This window comes from Alligator sinensis, unplaced genomic scaffold (assembly GCF_000455745.1).
Source record: "Alligator sinensis unplaced genomic scaffold, ASM45574v1 scaffold347_1, whole genome shotgun sequence".
In the NCBI taxonomy this organism is placed as follows: Eukaryota; Metazoa; Chordata; order Crocodylia; family Alligatoridae; genus Alligator; species Alligator sinensis.
In genome coordinates this window covers 1,150,063-1,165,358 of record NW_005841922.1, presented here as the reverse complement: position 1 = coordinate 1,165,358, position 15,296 = coordinate 1,150,063, and the positions used below count along the sequence as shown (strand labels likewise).

The following is a 15,296-nucleotide window of genomic DNA, read 5'->3' as shown; positions in this document are numbered from 1 at the left end:
TCCCTACCCCACTGCCCTCATACTCAATTCTAAGACCAGGGCCTTCCCCCCATGTTAAATGGGGAATCAGGAAAGTACAGTACCTGTTCCAAGTGCATTACCCCCAAAAATGGATGTAAAGTCATTGCTTTGGTGTATGTTCAGTACAGCTCCACCTAACTACTCCTGGATCCATTCCTTCCACCATGGTGAATGGTCTTCCTTTTCACAACTTCTACCTGTGGCTACTTGTCCACAGTCAGTTCCAGCTTCCTCTAGGAGACTGCCCTGCCCTTCTTGCTTCTGGAAACCCTTCCCATTCCATTAGTTAGCATGCTTTGCAAATGGGTACACATACCATCAGGGAACACTGTGCCATCCTCTGACCAATTTCATAAGAATTATGGTTCCTCTGACCAATTTCATAAGGATTATGGTAATTAAATAAAACATAAAATTTTGACCTTCTTTTACACATTTTATCTGAATATTTCAAACACTTATGAATTAATGAAATAACCTTGGACACGCTCAGTCAAAAAAAATGCAATTCTCATTTCAGTGAGAGGAAAATCCAGGTACAAAGCAGGTAAACGTGTCAGCTAAAAATTATGTCTGTGTAATAAAGGTGCTTGCTGAAGGCTCTTTGAAGATTAGACCAAGTGTTTTTTTGTCATTTGTTCAGATATTAAGCTATATGTTGTTGCTAAGAGCCTAATTAAAGTCAAAGATGTAGTAAGGCCTTGTATGAAGTAAGGCCTAGTAAATTTAGCAAAGTCTTATAGAAGTAATGGTAGGCCCTGTGGCGTAGTTAAAATGAACCTTATCAGAAGAATGCAAGGCTATTGTATTGCTATTGGTCAGTTTTAAGAATAATTATAATGGGAGAATCTGGATGGCTGTAAGTTATCAGTTTAGCTCAGAAATTATAAATTGGCTGGCACATCCGGAAATAATTTAGAAGGAAGATGCAGCTCTGTAAAAAAAGCTCCTAATTAAGATTAGCTGCTGGCCTGGATTCAGTGGGCCCGTGGATCTCTAGGAGCCCAAGGGACCAAATACCAGGGTCCTTCTCAGTACCCCTCGGACTGTGCTGATCGGGGACGCCTGACTTTGCTGAGCTTTGTGGAAAGAGAAACTTGTCGTACATCAGGCATCAGAGGGGACTGCCGATAAGTTGCCAACGCGAATTATTCTCATCTGTCCTTGTTTTGTTATTTACACATAGTTGTGTATATGTTAAGTCAATAAACCTTCCTTACCTTTCTACCCCTGACCATATTCTCAATCCCGAACCCTGCGCAGGCAGCTGGGACAGTAAAAGCCCAAACATGAAGAAGTACTCTCAAATCTTGAGTGCTTAACCTGAGAAACCCATGGTGGGCTGATTTTCAGAGGTACTGATCACAACTGTAGCTGAAGCCAAGGGGAGACATTAGGGCTTCTGATAGTCAGGACCAAATTGTCTATAAACTGAGTATCTGAGAAACAAAGACACCTGAAAGTGCATGCCAGCTTTGCCGTTATGGTCCCAAGCTATGCACCGAGCTACGACATGGAGAAAGAGAACTTTCTCTGTATTTCAGTGGTACCCAACAGACTGCCTAGCTAATATTGCTAAGTTTAAGTTTCGTTAGTTAGCAACCTATTTCTTTTGTCATTTCTGTCATGTACTTTTCCTTTAACTCAAACTTAAAATGAAAGAAAAGGGACAGAGCTACTTTATCTATCCGTTAATGAATTAGATTTTTTATTGCAACAGTAGAAAATAGATTATTTTAAAACAAAATATGGCAAATGTTAAGGTAAATATTACTGTATTGAACTACACCTCAAGCTACACATTATTTTTATAAACCATATCTATCCGTTTATATACACACACGAATCAATATACAGATACATTCAATCATTATCAATAAATATTTCACTATTAGAGAAGCAGATGGAAAATTCCAGAGAAGCAGATTGAAAACTCAACCTCATTTTCAAATATGTTAATCTTGATTTTCCCTCAATAAATAAATAACACTTGCATCTCTGCCACTGTGGAATGTCCAGCTTTCAGCACAAGTAGATAAACACATTTCCATGAATTATCTCCACTTAATAATGCTATTAACCACATTCAAGTGGGATTATAAGCATTCCTTTTACCATTACTACACAGAAAGACCACAAACAAAAGTCCACCCAATATTTTGGCTAACATATTAGAAAACATGACACCTCTTGCCAGAAAATGTTTCATTATAGGGCTTTAGAATTATAGGACCCTATAACTCATTCCTTTTACATTCTTCTTCAATATACATAAGATCATAAGAACTGCCATTTACTGGGTCAGACCATAGGTCCATCTTGCCCAGTATCCTGTGTCACACAGTGGCATAGTGATTGCTGAAAGGGATAGTGAACTGGGAATGACCAGGGTTTTTTCCCCCCCGCACTGCTCCTCTCACATTTGCAGCCTCCAGCATTATACATACATAATCCATGCAGCATTTGAAAAACAGAAACAGCTTTCATTTAGCATCTCCCACAGACCAGTGAGAAACATGGGAGTAGAGACCAATTATCCAGCCTTCATTTTTCCTTGTCTTGCCACCTAATGTAAAAGGTCTTTAATAAAAATAATTTTAGCAAAAGAAAATTCATTGCTTAGTTGTATGTATGCCCTCTGTGGCGAAAAACTAGGCGCACAGCTGTTCAACCTGGTAGTTGTCACTGGGGAGGGAAAACGTTCATATGTAACTTGTACAATGTTGAACTGTAAGATGTATTTTTATACTTTCACTTTCAAAGCATCGAGATTACCTTAAAACCATCAACAAATATTTCCAGTTGCTCTAATGCAAGTTTCCAGCCATGGCTATGTGAACAACTGATGTTTCCATTTTAATAGCAGAAACAAAACAAAACCAATCTCCACCCCAAAATAAAAATTAAAAAAAAATTTTTTTATAGCTGAATTTCAGAAGAAAATGTTGGCCTGGAACAAAAATTTGAAATATTTCATTTAAAAAAAAAAAAAAAGACGCAAACAAAATGCTTTCAATTTTTCAAAATTCTCTTTCCCCCTTTTTTCCAGATCAAAACTATTCATTGAATTTACACAGAATTTGCAAAACAGATCAGCTGAGCCCAACCTGCATTTTTCAGGAAATAAACCATTTGCCTAAATATTTTGCCTAGCTCTGTTTCCAGCCACACATCCTCCAAAGAGAGGATTACAGCAGTTTTCATTGCAGCAACGCATATGACACTGAGGGCCCAGATCTTGCATAGATGAGCCTTCTCCAGGTGGTCTTCTACTGGAACATTACCACATGCATGCCAACAAAGTGAATGGAGATAGATAGATGCATAGCTGATTTTTGTACCAGGAGCTAATGTAAGATGTTACAAAGAGCATCACTAGAAATAGCAACTGCAATTGCCAAGTGCAGCTTGAGTTCATCTGCTTGTTTTTTGGGGTCAGGCAATTTCACAGTTAAGGGTAAGAAATTAACTCAGTCTGGCCTGGAGGGAATCTAGGAGGCACGTTTTTTAACCAAGAACACATCTGCATCCCAAAGCAGGACCCTGGTGCAAAGGAGCATCCTCCATACACGTTAGCCCAAAGTTCCTCAAGCAGCCATCATCCATCTTGTATAACTTACTGGGATGGTCGAGCTGTGAGATTCAACAGAGGCCATTGTGATGCTGCCACATTCAGGACAAAATATTCAGAACAAAATAGGCCCTAAGATTTTGCCCCATCTCATCTTCAAAGCAATAAGGAGGGTGATGATCATTTTGAAAACTGAAATCTAGTGCTCCTTCTGGACAGAAGGTTGTCTCTTCAGTTTAGCAACATAAATTTAACACTTTGGGAGAGCTTCAAAAGATCAGACCCAAAGGGGAAAGAAGAGCTTCTCACCATTCTTATGGTGTGTTATGAGGCACCAGCAGGATCCTCCGGCTTTGCACCGTCTCACAGACTTTATGGCCTGTTGCTCTTAATAATTAGTGATTCCTTTCCTCCTACCAGCATGCCTTCTATCTTTCCTAGGCCGACTGCTCTTCAACCCTCTGCTAATTTCTACCAGGCACTGGGCATGTATCTTGCCAACACGGCAGGCTGAGTCAACAGAAAAGAAAATGTGCACTTGAGGTAACACCTACTTATTAGTGGTACCCAAGTGTGTGGGAAACTCACCATTCACATTGACTGGACTTACGTAGATGAGAAGGGACAATGAAATGCAGACTTCCTTGTGAATTTTTAGAACAAGAATACAAAATCATTTACTGTTCTCGCACTGCCATGGAAACACCCTTCTCCCTCAGCTCATTTATGTTAGGTATCAATTACTCCAAAGATCCTAGGTTCCACAAGATGATGCATACCTGTATGCCCTGCTTGTATTTATTTTATGAAATTAAATATCCCATTTTTCAAATAAGGAGGAAATTGGAATGTCAAACTCACCTGACGCTGCAGGATGGAAACATCCACTATCACTTTGTGACTAACAGACCATTTTAATTTTATAAAGTATACATACAGAGTTTAGTTTTATTAATAAGGACAATCCTTGTAGATTGGATTGAACAGCTAGGGAAAGCCATGCCTGCAGCATTCAAAAGAGAACCTTTGATATCAGAAGCACGCAGCATCCTCCAACCGCAGCATGCTTGCTGCTCTGTTCTTCTGCTCACTGGCATGTTTCAGCCAGTCACAGTAGGCCTGCCAGTTAGTGCCTATGGGTCCTCACCCTCAGCTTCCCAGGATTCATCCACACCGGGCTTTCATGCTGCTGAAATATTCAGAAATGAAGAAGGAAGTTTGTGTGTCAGACTTGACTCTCTGGATCTTAAACATTTTCTGGGAGAGAATAAAATAAACCACACCCAACTTTCAATCTCTTGTCCCACCTATGCAAGGGAATATAGAAGCAGTACTGGCACCCCCAAGCCAGGAATACTGCTCCTGTATGTTCTACCAAGACCTTAGCTAGTGTTGCTGAGCAAACCCAAGGCTGTTGGAGAAATGGAATCCCAGTTCGACTGTCTCATCAGTTGTCTCTACTGGCACATTACCATTTGTTAAGTGGGATAAGTAATTCCCCATTTCTTTTCTCGGCTTTTGCATATTCAAAGATACATTGCAAGCGCATGCCTCCAAGTGATTAGCACTGCCCAGATGAGCAGGGTTTGTCTGATAAACAGCTGGGTAGGAATTTGGATGATGGCGACTAGAAGAGAGGTAGAATTCAGGTGCAACTGTGCTGGTTGCTTGGTTATGGAAAGGATCATTTGCCTTGCAACATGTCTGCAGGCAGCTATTTTTCTTGAATCCATGATGAATGCCTAATTTAGCAATTAGAGGTTTTCCAACATTAACCTCCTTCCTTTCATCCATTGTGTCTTCTATTCCTGGATACTCGTAGTGCAGACAAACTGTGAAGATCAAGTGTTCCTGTGAACAGGAACAATAAGGTTATTCCTCCCCAAAAGAAACTGTCATATAAGACCACGAGTATTCATACGATGTGGAACTAACACATTTTTAGATGGTGTAAGAGGAGATCTATAACCAGCATCATTGTTGACCACTGCTGTTAAATGAACACTACCCACCCAGGACCATATCCTGCACGCATCTAAGATTCAGGTCACATTCACTGAAATCAGTGGGATAAGAAAGGGAGAAGTTGTTAAATTCTATGCACCCACTTCATACTGTATTTAAACACAACTAAGCTTAACACATTCATGTTTCCAGATTCCCTGTAACTCTAAAAAATCCTGGAAAGCACAGGAATAGGATACACTTCCTCCATTTATGCACCTTATATCCTATACTTTGCTACCAGAAGGCACTTCTCCTGTCACTCTCTAGGTGATAGTCAACCAACAAAGAGACTATACTGTCACTAGGCACATGCCATATTCAATTGGCCTATTTTTCTCTCTTCCTCCTTCATACTTCATCTGGGTAATTCAAGGCAGCAACCTTTTGGCAGAAAGAAAACAACAGATGTAATTTGCACAGTTTAACAGGAACATCTGGCCAGAAGTGGCCTCATAGATCACTCAGTCCAGTCCCTTCTCTTGTTGACAAGCATGTTGCTAAAATCTTATTCATAGACTTAGCAGATGCCATTTTAAAAACTCAGCAGGGATTTTGTTTCCATTACTCCTCTCAGAAGGCTGCTCCAGAAGTGTTTCAGTGAATATAAATAGGGCTAGGTTTAAGTCACAGGCCCAGCTCTGAAAGTCATGGCCTGATCGTGGTGGGGGCCACCATTTTTGCGGCACCTCCCCATGCCTCCTGATTGGCTGAGGGGGCAGGTTTAGGGCCGTCTGGCTGGCTGAGCCCAGTCCCCAGTGGCAGGCTGGGGGCAGGGACTGGGGGGAGGGGTAATAAAGGGTTGCGAGACCAGGGGATGGGGGGAGGGAAGGCCGGAGCGCAGGCGGCATCGCTTGCATGTGGTGGGCCGCTCCCCTCAGCCTCGCCTGCCCCTGCCCCCAGCTCCGATCCACGCACAGGAACCCCACTGGGGCAGTAGCCAGCACTTCCCTCTCACTGCCCACCTGGCAATGCATCGCCACTGCTGCAACCCCATGCCATGGATATGGCCACTTGCTGGGAAACTCCTTAGCAAGCAGCCATATTGTCGTATTTACTTGCAAATCACATTTTTTTGTGAAAAATCACTTAATTTCGTGATTTTTCACAAAAAATTCAAAACTGCACTTTAAGCCAGGCGCTAAATAGATATGTCCAACTAGCTCAGAGAACCGGATTTATACACCTGTTGGTAGTAGCGTAAGAAGGCATTCTTAAGCTGAGCACTCTCCCACCCACCCTCCCACTGCGACATTTGAAAATGCTGGAAGCAGTCGAGTTCTCTTGTGGCACCGAGCACTGGAAGAAAGATACGGCAGATCACGTACAGCAGAGAAGGGCCATGGTTTTCTTCTGATCATAGAAAATTAGGGTTGGAAGGGACCTCAGGAGGTCATTTAGTCCTACCTCCTGCTCAAAGCAGGACCATCCCCAACTAGATCATCCCAGCCAAGGCTTTGTTTAGTTGCATTTTAAAAACCTCCAAGGATGGAGAATCCACAACCTCTCTGGGTAACCTGTTCCAGTGCTTCACTACCTTCCTGGTAAGAAAGTTTTTCCTAATATCTAACCTAAACTTCCCTTGCTGCAACTTGAGACCATTGCTCCTTGTTCTGTCATTTAAGAACAGTCCGGCTCCATCCTCTTTGGAACCCTCCTTCAGGGAGTTAAGGGCTGCAATTAAATCCCCTCTCAGTCTTCTCTTCTGCAGACTAAATAAACCTAGTTCCTCATATTCCCAATTCCTCAGCCTCTCCTCATATATCATGTTTGTTAGCTGCCTAACCAATTTATCCACATCATTTCTGCAGTGGGGGACCCAAAACTGGACACTACTCCAGATGTGGCCTCACCAGTAGCAAACAGAGGGGAATAATCACTTCCTTCAATCTGCTGGTAATGCTCCTACTAACGCGGCCCGGTATGCCATTAGCCTTCTGTGCAACAAGGGCACACTGTTGGCTTATATTCAGCTTATTGTCCAATGTAACCCCCAGGTCCTTTTCTGCAGAGCTGCTGCCCAGCCAGTCAGCCCCCAGCCTGCAGCAGTACATGGGATTGTTCCATCCTAAAAGCAGGGCTTTGCACTTCTCCTTATTGAACCTCATGAGATTTCTTTTGGTCCAATCCTCCAATCTGTTGAGGTCTCTGAATCCTAGCCCTACCCGTCAGCATATCTACTACTGCTCCCAGGTAGATTTCTCAGGTGCTCTCGCATTATGACATGACAGCGCAGAATCATTGCCATTTCACAATGTGGTTGGTTCTGGGGCTGGTTTTGTTCAATATCTTCATCAGTGACCTGAAAGATAGGATGGAGTACACCCCACCGAAACAAGACTGCAGATGACACCAAGCAATCTTGCTGGGGGTGTACTCCATCCCATCTTCCAGTCACTGATGAAGATATTGAACAAAACCAGCCCCAGTACCAACCACATTGTGAAATGGCAATGATTCGGCGCTGTCATTTCACAATGCGAAAGCACCTGAGAAATCTAGAGACTCCAGCGTGCAGGCTGACTAGGAAATGATTTCTAATATTTTCACTTCCTGCCAGTGACTTCATAACATACAGCTCTGCTTAAGGCAATACTGTTAGTAAACCAGAAAACATGACAACACATCCACTGATATGTACAGATGCTGCCAACTTCTCCAAAAAAATACAAGCCTCAATCTGCAAAGAACATTTTCTAGAGTTGCAATGAACAATGACTTGTGTAATGACATTATGATTTCATGACCATCAGCTCTGACTTGACCACATTTTCATTTTTCAGCCTCAGAACCAAATCACCAAAAGGCACTCTTAGCCATTTTTGTTCTTTAAGCAGCTAGAATACATGTTAATAGGTGCAAACATCTTCCAAGTAGCCACAGCACTTATGTTTTATGCATAATGTACACTGATCTCTTTGTGGTTGTGAAGCAAAGGGTGTAAATATGTGAGAAATAAGAAAATTATAGAAACCTTTAGTTTCTGCAGTGAACTTAGTCTAGTGTAAAGGCAGTGTTTAGGCAGGTCTTTGGATACTAAATAGCTGCCAGTTTCCTCAGGAGTTCCCTTATTTGCCTCTTTGGGATCCACGTCCAAGTCCTGTGGAAATAAACAGGTGAGAATCAAATTGTGAGCATAACATTATGTTAGGCTGAAGGAGGAAGGGTAAGAGGATGTAAAGGAGCAGGGATTCAACAATATGATCACTGGATGCAATTTTATACGCATTAGTAGCAGCAGCAGCAAGAATTACATACAGAGAAATCACTGAAATATGCAGGAAAAACTTACAAGTGGGAAGTCTGTAACGTAGGCTTTGCAAACAATTATTTCAGGGGGTTTCTTTACTATCCTTGTGTAGATTATCATGACATTGGAAAATTCTGCTGCAAACCCCAGCTGAATTTGAACGCCACATTTAAATTCAAGGTACATGCTTTCTGGAAGTTCTGCAAATACATATTTTGGATAAATTCATTAAAAAGAAAAGCTCACTCTAACCAACCTTCAGGAAAGTTTAGCAAGTCCTCACCCTAAACTCACAGTACTTTCTTCCATGCTTATTATTAGCAGTAAACATTTATATTCTACTTTGGCCTTATTTGCTGGCACTATAGCAAACACAGTGGCAGCCCTTGTCATCCATCCTTGCCTTCATTCCAAACCGAGCATTACTAGAGTAACAACATCTACGGCAACTGGAATAACTTTTTTTGCTTCAACCCTCCAATGGCTTGAGCCAGCCAATTAGCTTAAGTGTTTGTCTACACACAAAAATTGCACTGCCTTAGTTCTGTTGATACCAGTCAACTGGTATCAGTACAAAGCTGTCCCCAGGCCAGATGCAAATCTTTGACAGTTGTTTTCCTATTGTAGGCCTCCTGCATCCATAAGAGGAAAACCATGACTATAGGAGTCTGCATAAGTGACTATGAACCTAAAAACCCTGAGTCTATGATCAGGCCACATGTCAATTTTTTTAGTCACTGCATGGAACTGAGATTCTTGGGATGAAATTATTAAACTACTGAAATACAGGAGGGAAACTATAAAGACAAACATACAAGTTAGGTGCTCAATATTTATACTTATATGGACCAAGCACCTAATAAGCCTTTGTGACTGCAAAAAAGAGTAGGCAGTAGTTTGAAAAGTTTCTGTTTCTTTTCTAGTCATCTGCTCACAAGTGTCACAACTACTTTCTAACCCAGAGGCCAGCAACATATGGCCTTTGGGCAGCCTATAGAGCCAATGGATCCAGTGCAGAGAGCCTAAGGGCTTTCCCTATGCCAGCATCCATACCATGCCCATGCTGTGGCTAAGCAGCAAGGAGTTGCACCAGAACTGGGCATCCTTGCTGCTGCTGCTGCTTATTCCCCCCATCCCCTAGCTGCAGCTGGTGGGGGGCTGTGTTGGGGCCATGCAGCTAGAAGCTCTGTCCACACTGCTGCTACTTCCCCTTTCTCCCCCACTCCCTTCCCTCTCCCACCTCTGCCTCCCAGATGCAGCACAGCTTTCTCTGGCCCTGGTGCAGCTCCCCACTGGCTGGAGGCTGCACTCACACCACAGCTGGGAAGCTGGGAGAAGTGGTAGTGGAGCAGACAGATCCCAGCTGCCTGACCCTGGCACAAGGAAAGCCCCCCACCATTAATATGCCATGGAAGCCATCTGGTCTGGATCAGACTGGTGCTGGGTTGTTCTGGCCATGGCTTGTAAAGGTTGCCAGCCACTGCCTTATCCTATTAGAAAGAAATAAGTGAATACTGTTTCATTAAGAGTCAGCTATAATGTCTGGTATGCTCATGAAGTTACCATACAGGAGAAAAAGTCAGACTCGCACACATTTCTTTACCATCTTATCTGAGGTAAATCCAAGCAAAAACTTCCAAGACCTGAACACTTGTAACAAATTAGAGGTAGATCTGAACTATGAGCTGCAGGCCCACTTCTATTCAGTTAATCACAACCTGTGAAGAAGGAAAGAGCACTGAGTGTAGCTAGCAAACTGGCATGTCCCCAAGTATTTTTAACCAAACTGTTTAACCAGTTCAAGTAAGAAGAAATACTGCTATGAAATTCCATCCAGATGAAGAGAGCTAGAAAACACTCTTTACTATACCATGTGCTTTGGCCCACTGGAGGTTGCGTGCCAGGGACTCTGCAGAAGACACCGTTTGCTGAATGGGATCGGTTAACGCTCTCTTCTCCGATAAACTGCTGCGAATCTCCAAAGCCTGCTTGCCTTTGGTAAGGTGACACTTGCCCATATCTAAAGACAAGATGTAAATAGTTTTCTAGGAATCAAAGCTGATGAAATTCTAATTAAAGCAGTTACATCACTGCAATGACATCAGGTTACTATGGTTATGATTGTGTCAGCATTTCCATGATAAACCTACGTTTTCAGAAGGCGCATAGTTGCTTGATTACTCAAATTCACTCCAGGCCAATGCACAGCACAAAAGATGTCCTGTGAGAACATTTTCTTAGCTATTTTTCAGCTTGATCCAACATTTAATTAAAAATATTTTCCATTTGTCTCAAGGACCTGGTTCCACAAGGTACTATAGCAGGTGGCCAACATTAAGCATACTAGTAGTGCCATTGAAACAGCTTGAAGTAAATTATGTTCTTCAGTACCTGGATGACTGGAGGCCTTTAAGTTCAACTGAAATAACCATGAATTATAAGCTTGATATTTTTAGATGTTTTGCTGAACCCAACAGCCTATAGCTTAATTTGAATTAAAATCAAGGGGTGTTTATAGACATGCTCGGGAGTAGGGGTGGGGGGGGGGGGGGGGGTAGCTTTAATTAAATAAAGTGGCTGTGAGAGCTGCTCTAATTAAAGTGCCCAGAGCGATTAAATCGAGTCTGCTCCCCTGCAATGTAATTACAATACGTTGCTGTAGCCTCTGTGCACGTGTATAGGTAGTGAAAGTTTCTTAAATCATGAATTAATATACCGTTGACTAATCAAGTTTGGGATTTAACATTGCATATAATATTGAATGTTTCTTTGGAACATAGCTCTTGCCAAAGTGATCAATACATCCAATATGGAAACTAGTCTCTCATAAAAGCTAACAACTAATGGTTCTCTGTCATACTGTATGATGTCACATTTTGGTTCAGATAACACATGGGTCACGTCACGATTCAGCGAAACATCTTTCAACAGAAATTACAAGCTTCATACTTTTCCCCTTAGGGCTGGAAAGATTTGGGAAATCCCTCGGTGACAGCTTATGACTTCTGCTTGTATTGAGAACTCCCTCCATGAGTCTGTGCGAGACTCCAAACTCTGTTTCAAATGTGCACTTTTTTGCCTTCTCTGAAGTCTTTTTTTTTTTTTTTTTTTTTTTTTTTTTTAAACTACTTTGTTAGCCCTTGGAGCTGACAAGGGCAGTTGTTGGAAACAGAACTGGGTGTTCCCCCCCAACCCCCCCCCCACCTTCTGACATATCTGTATGCCTACATTCATCTTACATTCATGCCTACGTTCATCTTACATCTTGGATTTTAAGACCATTACTTCTACCGTAATAGCTATCTATTGAGTTTGTTTGGGTTAAGATTTTCCTTTTGAAAATGGCCTAACAATTCACAAACCTTTTTGTGAAGTTTAATAACAGATGCTAAAACAATTACCTACTGTTATATAATTTCTGGATATCTAGTTAAAGAAAGGTAAGCCAGGTGGAAGAAAGCAATAGAAGCAAAGAAACAGTCATTGAAAAGTAACTAACAATTAATTTTGGTGGCCCATATAACTCATACCTCCACTGACTGTAGATGATTGCTAACTATGCATCAAACATGCAACATGCCTACTCATACCTTGCCTACTTACACAATTATTGCTCCTTTCCCTCTCTACATCAAACCACAAACAGCAGCTTTGTTCCTGAATTGTTTTAAGCTTAGAAACACATTTTCATCAGTCTGCCTTAACAGCATACAGTTAGGAAAACCACTCACCATGAAAGAGAAGTTTGACAGGCAAGCAGAAAGGAAGCTTTTGTAAACTGGAAGTTAGGAGTATAGTTAAAATGTAGGTTTGCATTCACCTTCAGCAACCTCATCAAGTAGCACAGTAATCTTCTTGTCTTCTAACAAACGCTCTTTCAAGAACTTCATGAAAATCCCATTAGCCAAGCCAGAATGCTGAATTTCAAATGCTTCTGCTCCTTGGCATCTTTAAAACATGAGAAATATCAGAGCAAAGACAAAGCATAATAACAATGGGTGGTAAGTAACAAGACCTGCCTGAAGGTGTAACGAATGCTATATAAAATAGGAATCTGAAGTATATGAAGGCTAGGTAGTGTGTACAGCCACTATGGTCTTTGTGGATAGGAAATACATTTACAAAACCCCTTCTATGAAGATCTTGGTCCAGACCCTTCTCTGTCACTATGTCTTCAAATGGGTGCTAACTAAATGCAAGCCTATTCTACGCTGCGCAACAGCCCAAATTCCTTCTACATTTGGCCTGAACAGGTCCCTAGGTGACTAGATTTGGCTCATTGTGCATGTGCAGAATGAAACAATTACAGCAACACAGACCTCTAACTCCACCAATGCTCTGTTATAACCCAAATCTGCGATCAGAGAAAAAAAAACCCATGTGGGATGGCTCTAACTGTGGTGCCCACCTTCTTCCTTCCTCGATCACCTAGTGGCCTACCTGCTTGCCCAGAACATAGGAGACTTGGGTTCAGTTTGCAGCCTAAGGGCAGTAGAATCCATATCTCTCACTTTTCTGGACAGTACTCTAGCCCCCAGACCAGGGCCTAGACAGGACTGACAACATCCTCCACCCCTCCTGTTGAAGTTGGGGCCAAAAGTAAGATTCTTAGGGTGAGGACAACTCCAAGGAAGAGGGAAACACTCCTGTGAGGTGGGTACTGCCCTGAGATAGAGCAAGCCCTAGGTTCTGACCAGTGGTCCCTCTCAGCTGTGCGATGTACACGGCCACACAGGCACACCCGGCAGTGCAGCATGAGCACACCTGTGCAGCTTAGAGGGAATGCTGGTTCTGACCTCTCCCTCTGCCACCAATGCTGCACTTTATCTAAAGACTATTTAATGCAGAATGGAAAAATGATTCTGCAGAGTGGAACAGGATCTGCATCCGGAGGTTCACTATGCTGCCCAATGAAAGACTGGGAGAACTATATGCCTCCCTGGGGATTATTATCTTTAAGCAGACATGGAGCTGCTCTAATTAAATCACCTGCATCGTCTCATGTATTCAGTGTCCTGCACTTAAAAGTAGTGGCAGGGGCACTTTAGCTAAAGCTTGTTTGATAAGTTGTAGTTAAGATACCCCTACTGCCATTTTGAAGTGCGGGGACTGAAGATGCTGAGTCTGCTGTAATGTGCTAATTAGCATGTTCCAGCAGACTCATTTAATCAAGTCTGCTCCAATGCATGCTAATTAGTGTGCACTGGAGCAAGCATCGGCAAGTATAGGTGCCCTAAATGTCTAATAGGTGGAGTGAGACATACTGAATCACAGGCCTGAGGTGAAGTCAAACCAAGTCTTATTAGAATCTAACCTCATCATATAACATCTCAGAAAACAGTTACCTGTTGACAGCTTCTTATTTAAATGCATGAAAAACACCACAGCTAGGTATACCACCATGAAACTGCTGATCATGTAAACTTTAAATAACCTCTTAAGATTTTTGAAAATACAGGAATGACCTTGTCCTTTGTGGTTTGTGAAGAAATAGCTTGTGGCCACTCAAGATAACAAACCTCATTTTATTTATTTAAATAATACACACAGACAAAACTGGTTTCATATATATTTCACTGTTAAGCATGTATAGAGTTTATTTGCAAATTATGTTTCTTTTGCCATTCAGTAAGAATGCGCAACGGGGCAGCTGGCATTTTTTCCTGTCCCCTCTCAGACATTGGCAGCTTAGTTTTGCATGCTGGTGGCAGAGGTCTGATTGGATTCCTCTGGATCTCAATTGTTCAGTTCCCCTGTAATAGGCATCATGAGTGGCCATCCTATAGCACACATGCCACAGGTGGCATGGGCAGCCTCTTTGTGGTGCACAGCAGATCAGGAAGGGGATTGGCAGCAGAGTGGCAGATGAGACAAGGAGCGGAAAGCAGAGCAGCAGGTCAGGCAGAGGAAGGGGAGAAGAGTGCCACTAGGGGAGAGGATTCAGGGCTAATATGTAGCACATCTGCCAAAAAGGTTACCCTTTCTGACTGATGTACATGTTCCTATAATAAGTTTATACATTGCAAAGACACAGGGAATAACTAAAGAGCGTTGAAAGAAGAAGGGAACATTACAGGCTTGCAGAATGAGGCTTGCTAGCTTTTATGACAGCTTTTAATACCTTGGAATTATTAGAAACAAAATACAGATAGTCCTGGAGCTAATTATTAAAACAGCTTCAGGCAAGTGCCTCAACAACGTTAGGGAAATGGGCTGGACAGTTCACTGATATTAATGGCAATAGCTTGAATCTGGACGGCAGACTTCAACTCATGCAATATGCATATGATAATCATTACACTTCTAAACTTCCAAGCAATAATCAAGGACAATTTGATTAAGTAAAGCCTAACCACCATGCCTTTCCTCCCACCCCACTGCTCTGCTATCCTTATACTAAAGGAAATAGGTTACAGGTGCTGTTAGAGTAAGAACACTTAAAGGACCTCA

The 15,296-nt window shown here is 42.1% G+C and overlaps 1 protein-coding gene across 1 annotated transcript in view; it reads right to left on the bottom strand.

The window, feature by feature from the left end:
- Positions 1 to 1,712: 1,712 nt before the first annotated feature.
- MALT1 (MALT1 paracaspase) overlaps positions 1,713 to 15,296 on the bottom strand; it is a 70,331-nt gene continuing 56,747 nt past the window's right edge. Inside the window, exons 12-17 of the mRNA XM_006019099.3 lie at positions 15,293 to 15,296; positions 12,667 to 12,794; positions 10,717 to 10,866; positions 8,889 to 9,046; positions 8,571 to 8,696; positions 1,713 to 5,443 (exon numbers count right to left, since the gene is read on the bottom strand). The exon at positions 15,293 to 15,296 is cut by the window's right edge and continues 77 nt beyond it. Coding sequence (XP_006019161.1) covers positions 4,979 to 5,443; positions 8,571 to 8,696; positions 8,889 to 9,046; positions 10,717 to 10,866; positions 12,667 to 12,794; positions 15,293 to 15,296 — 1,031 coding nt within the window. The 3' untranslated portion in view covers positions 1,713 to 4,978. The remainder of the gene's footprint in view (positions 5,444 to 8,570; positions 8,697 to 8,888; positions 9,047 to 10,716; positions 10,867 to 12,666; positions 12,795 to 15,292) is intronic.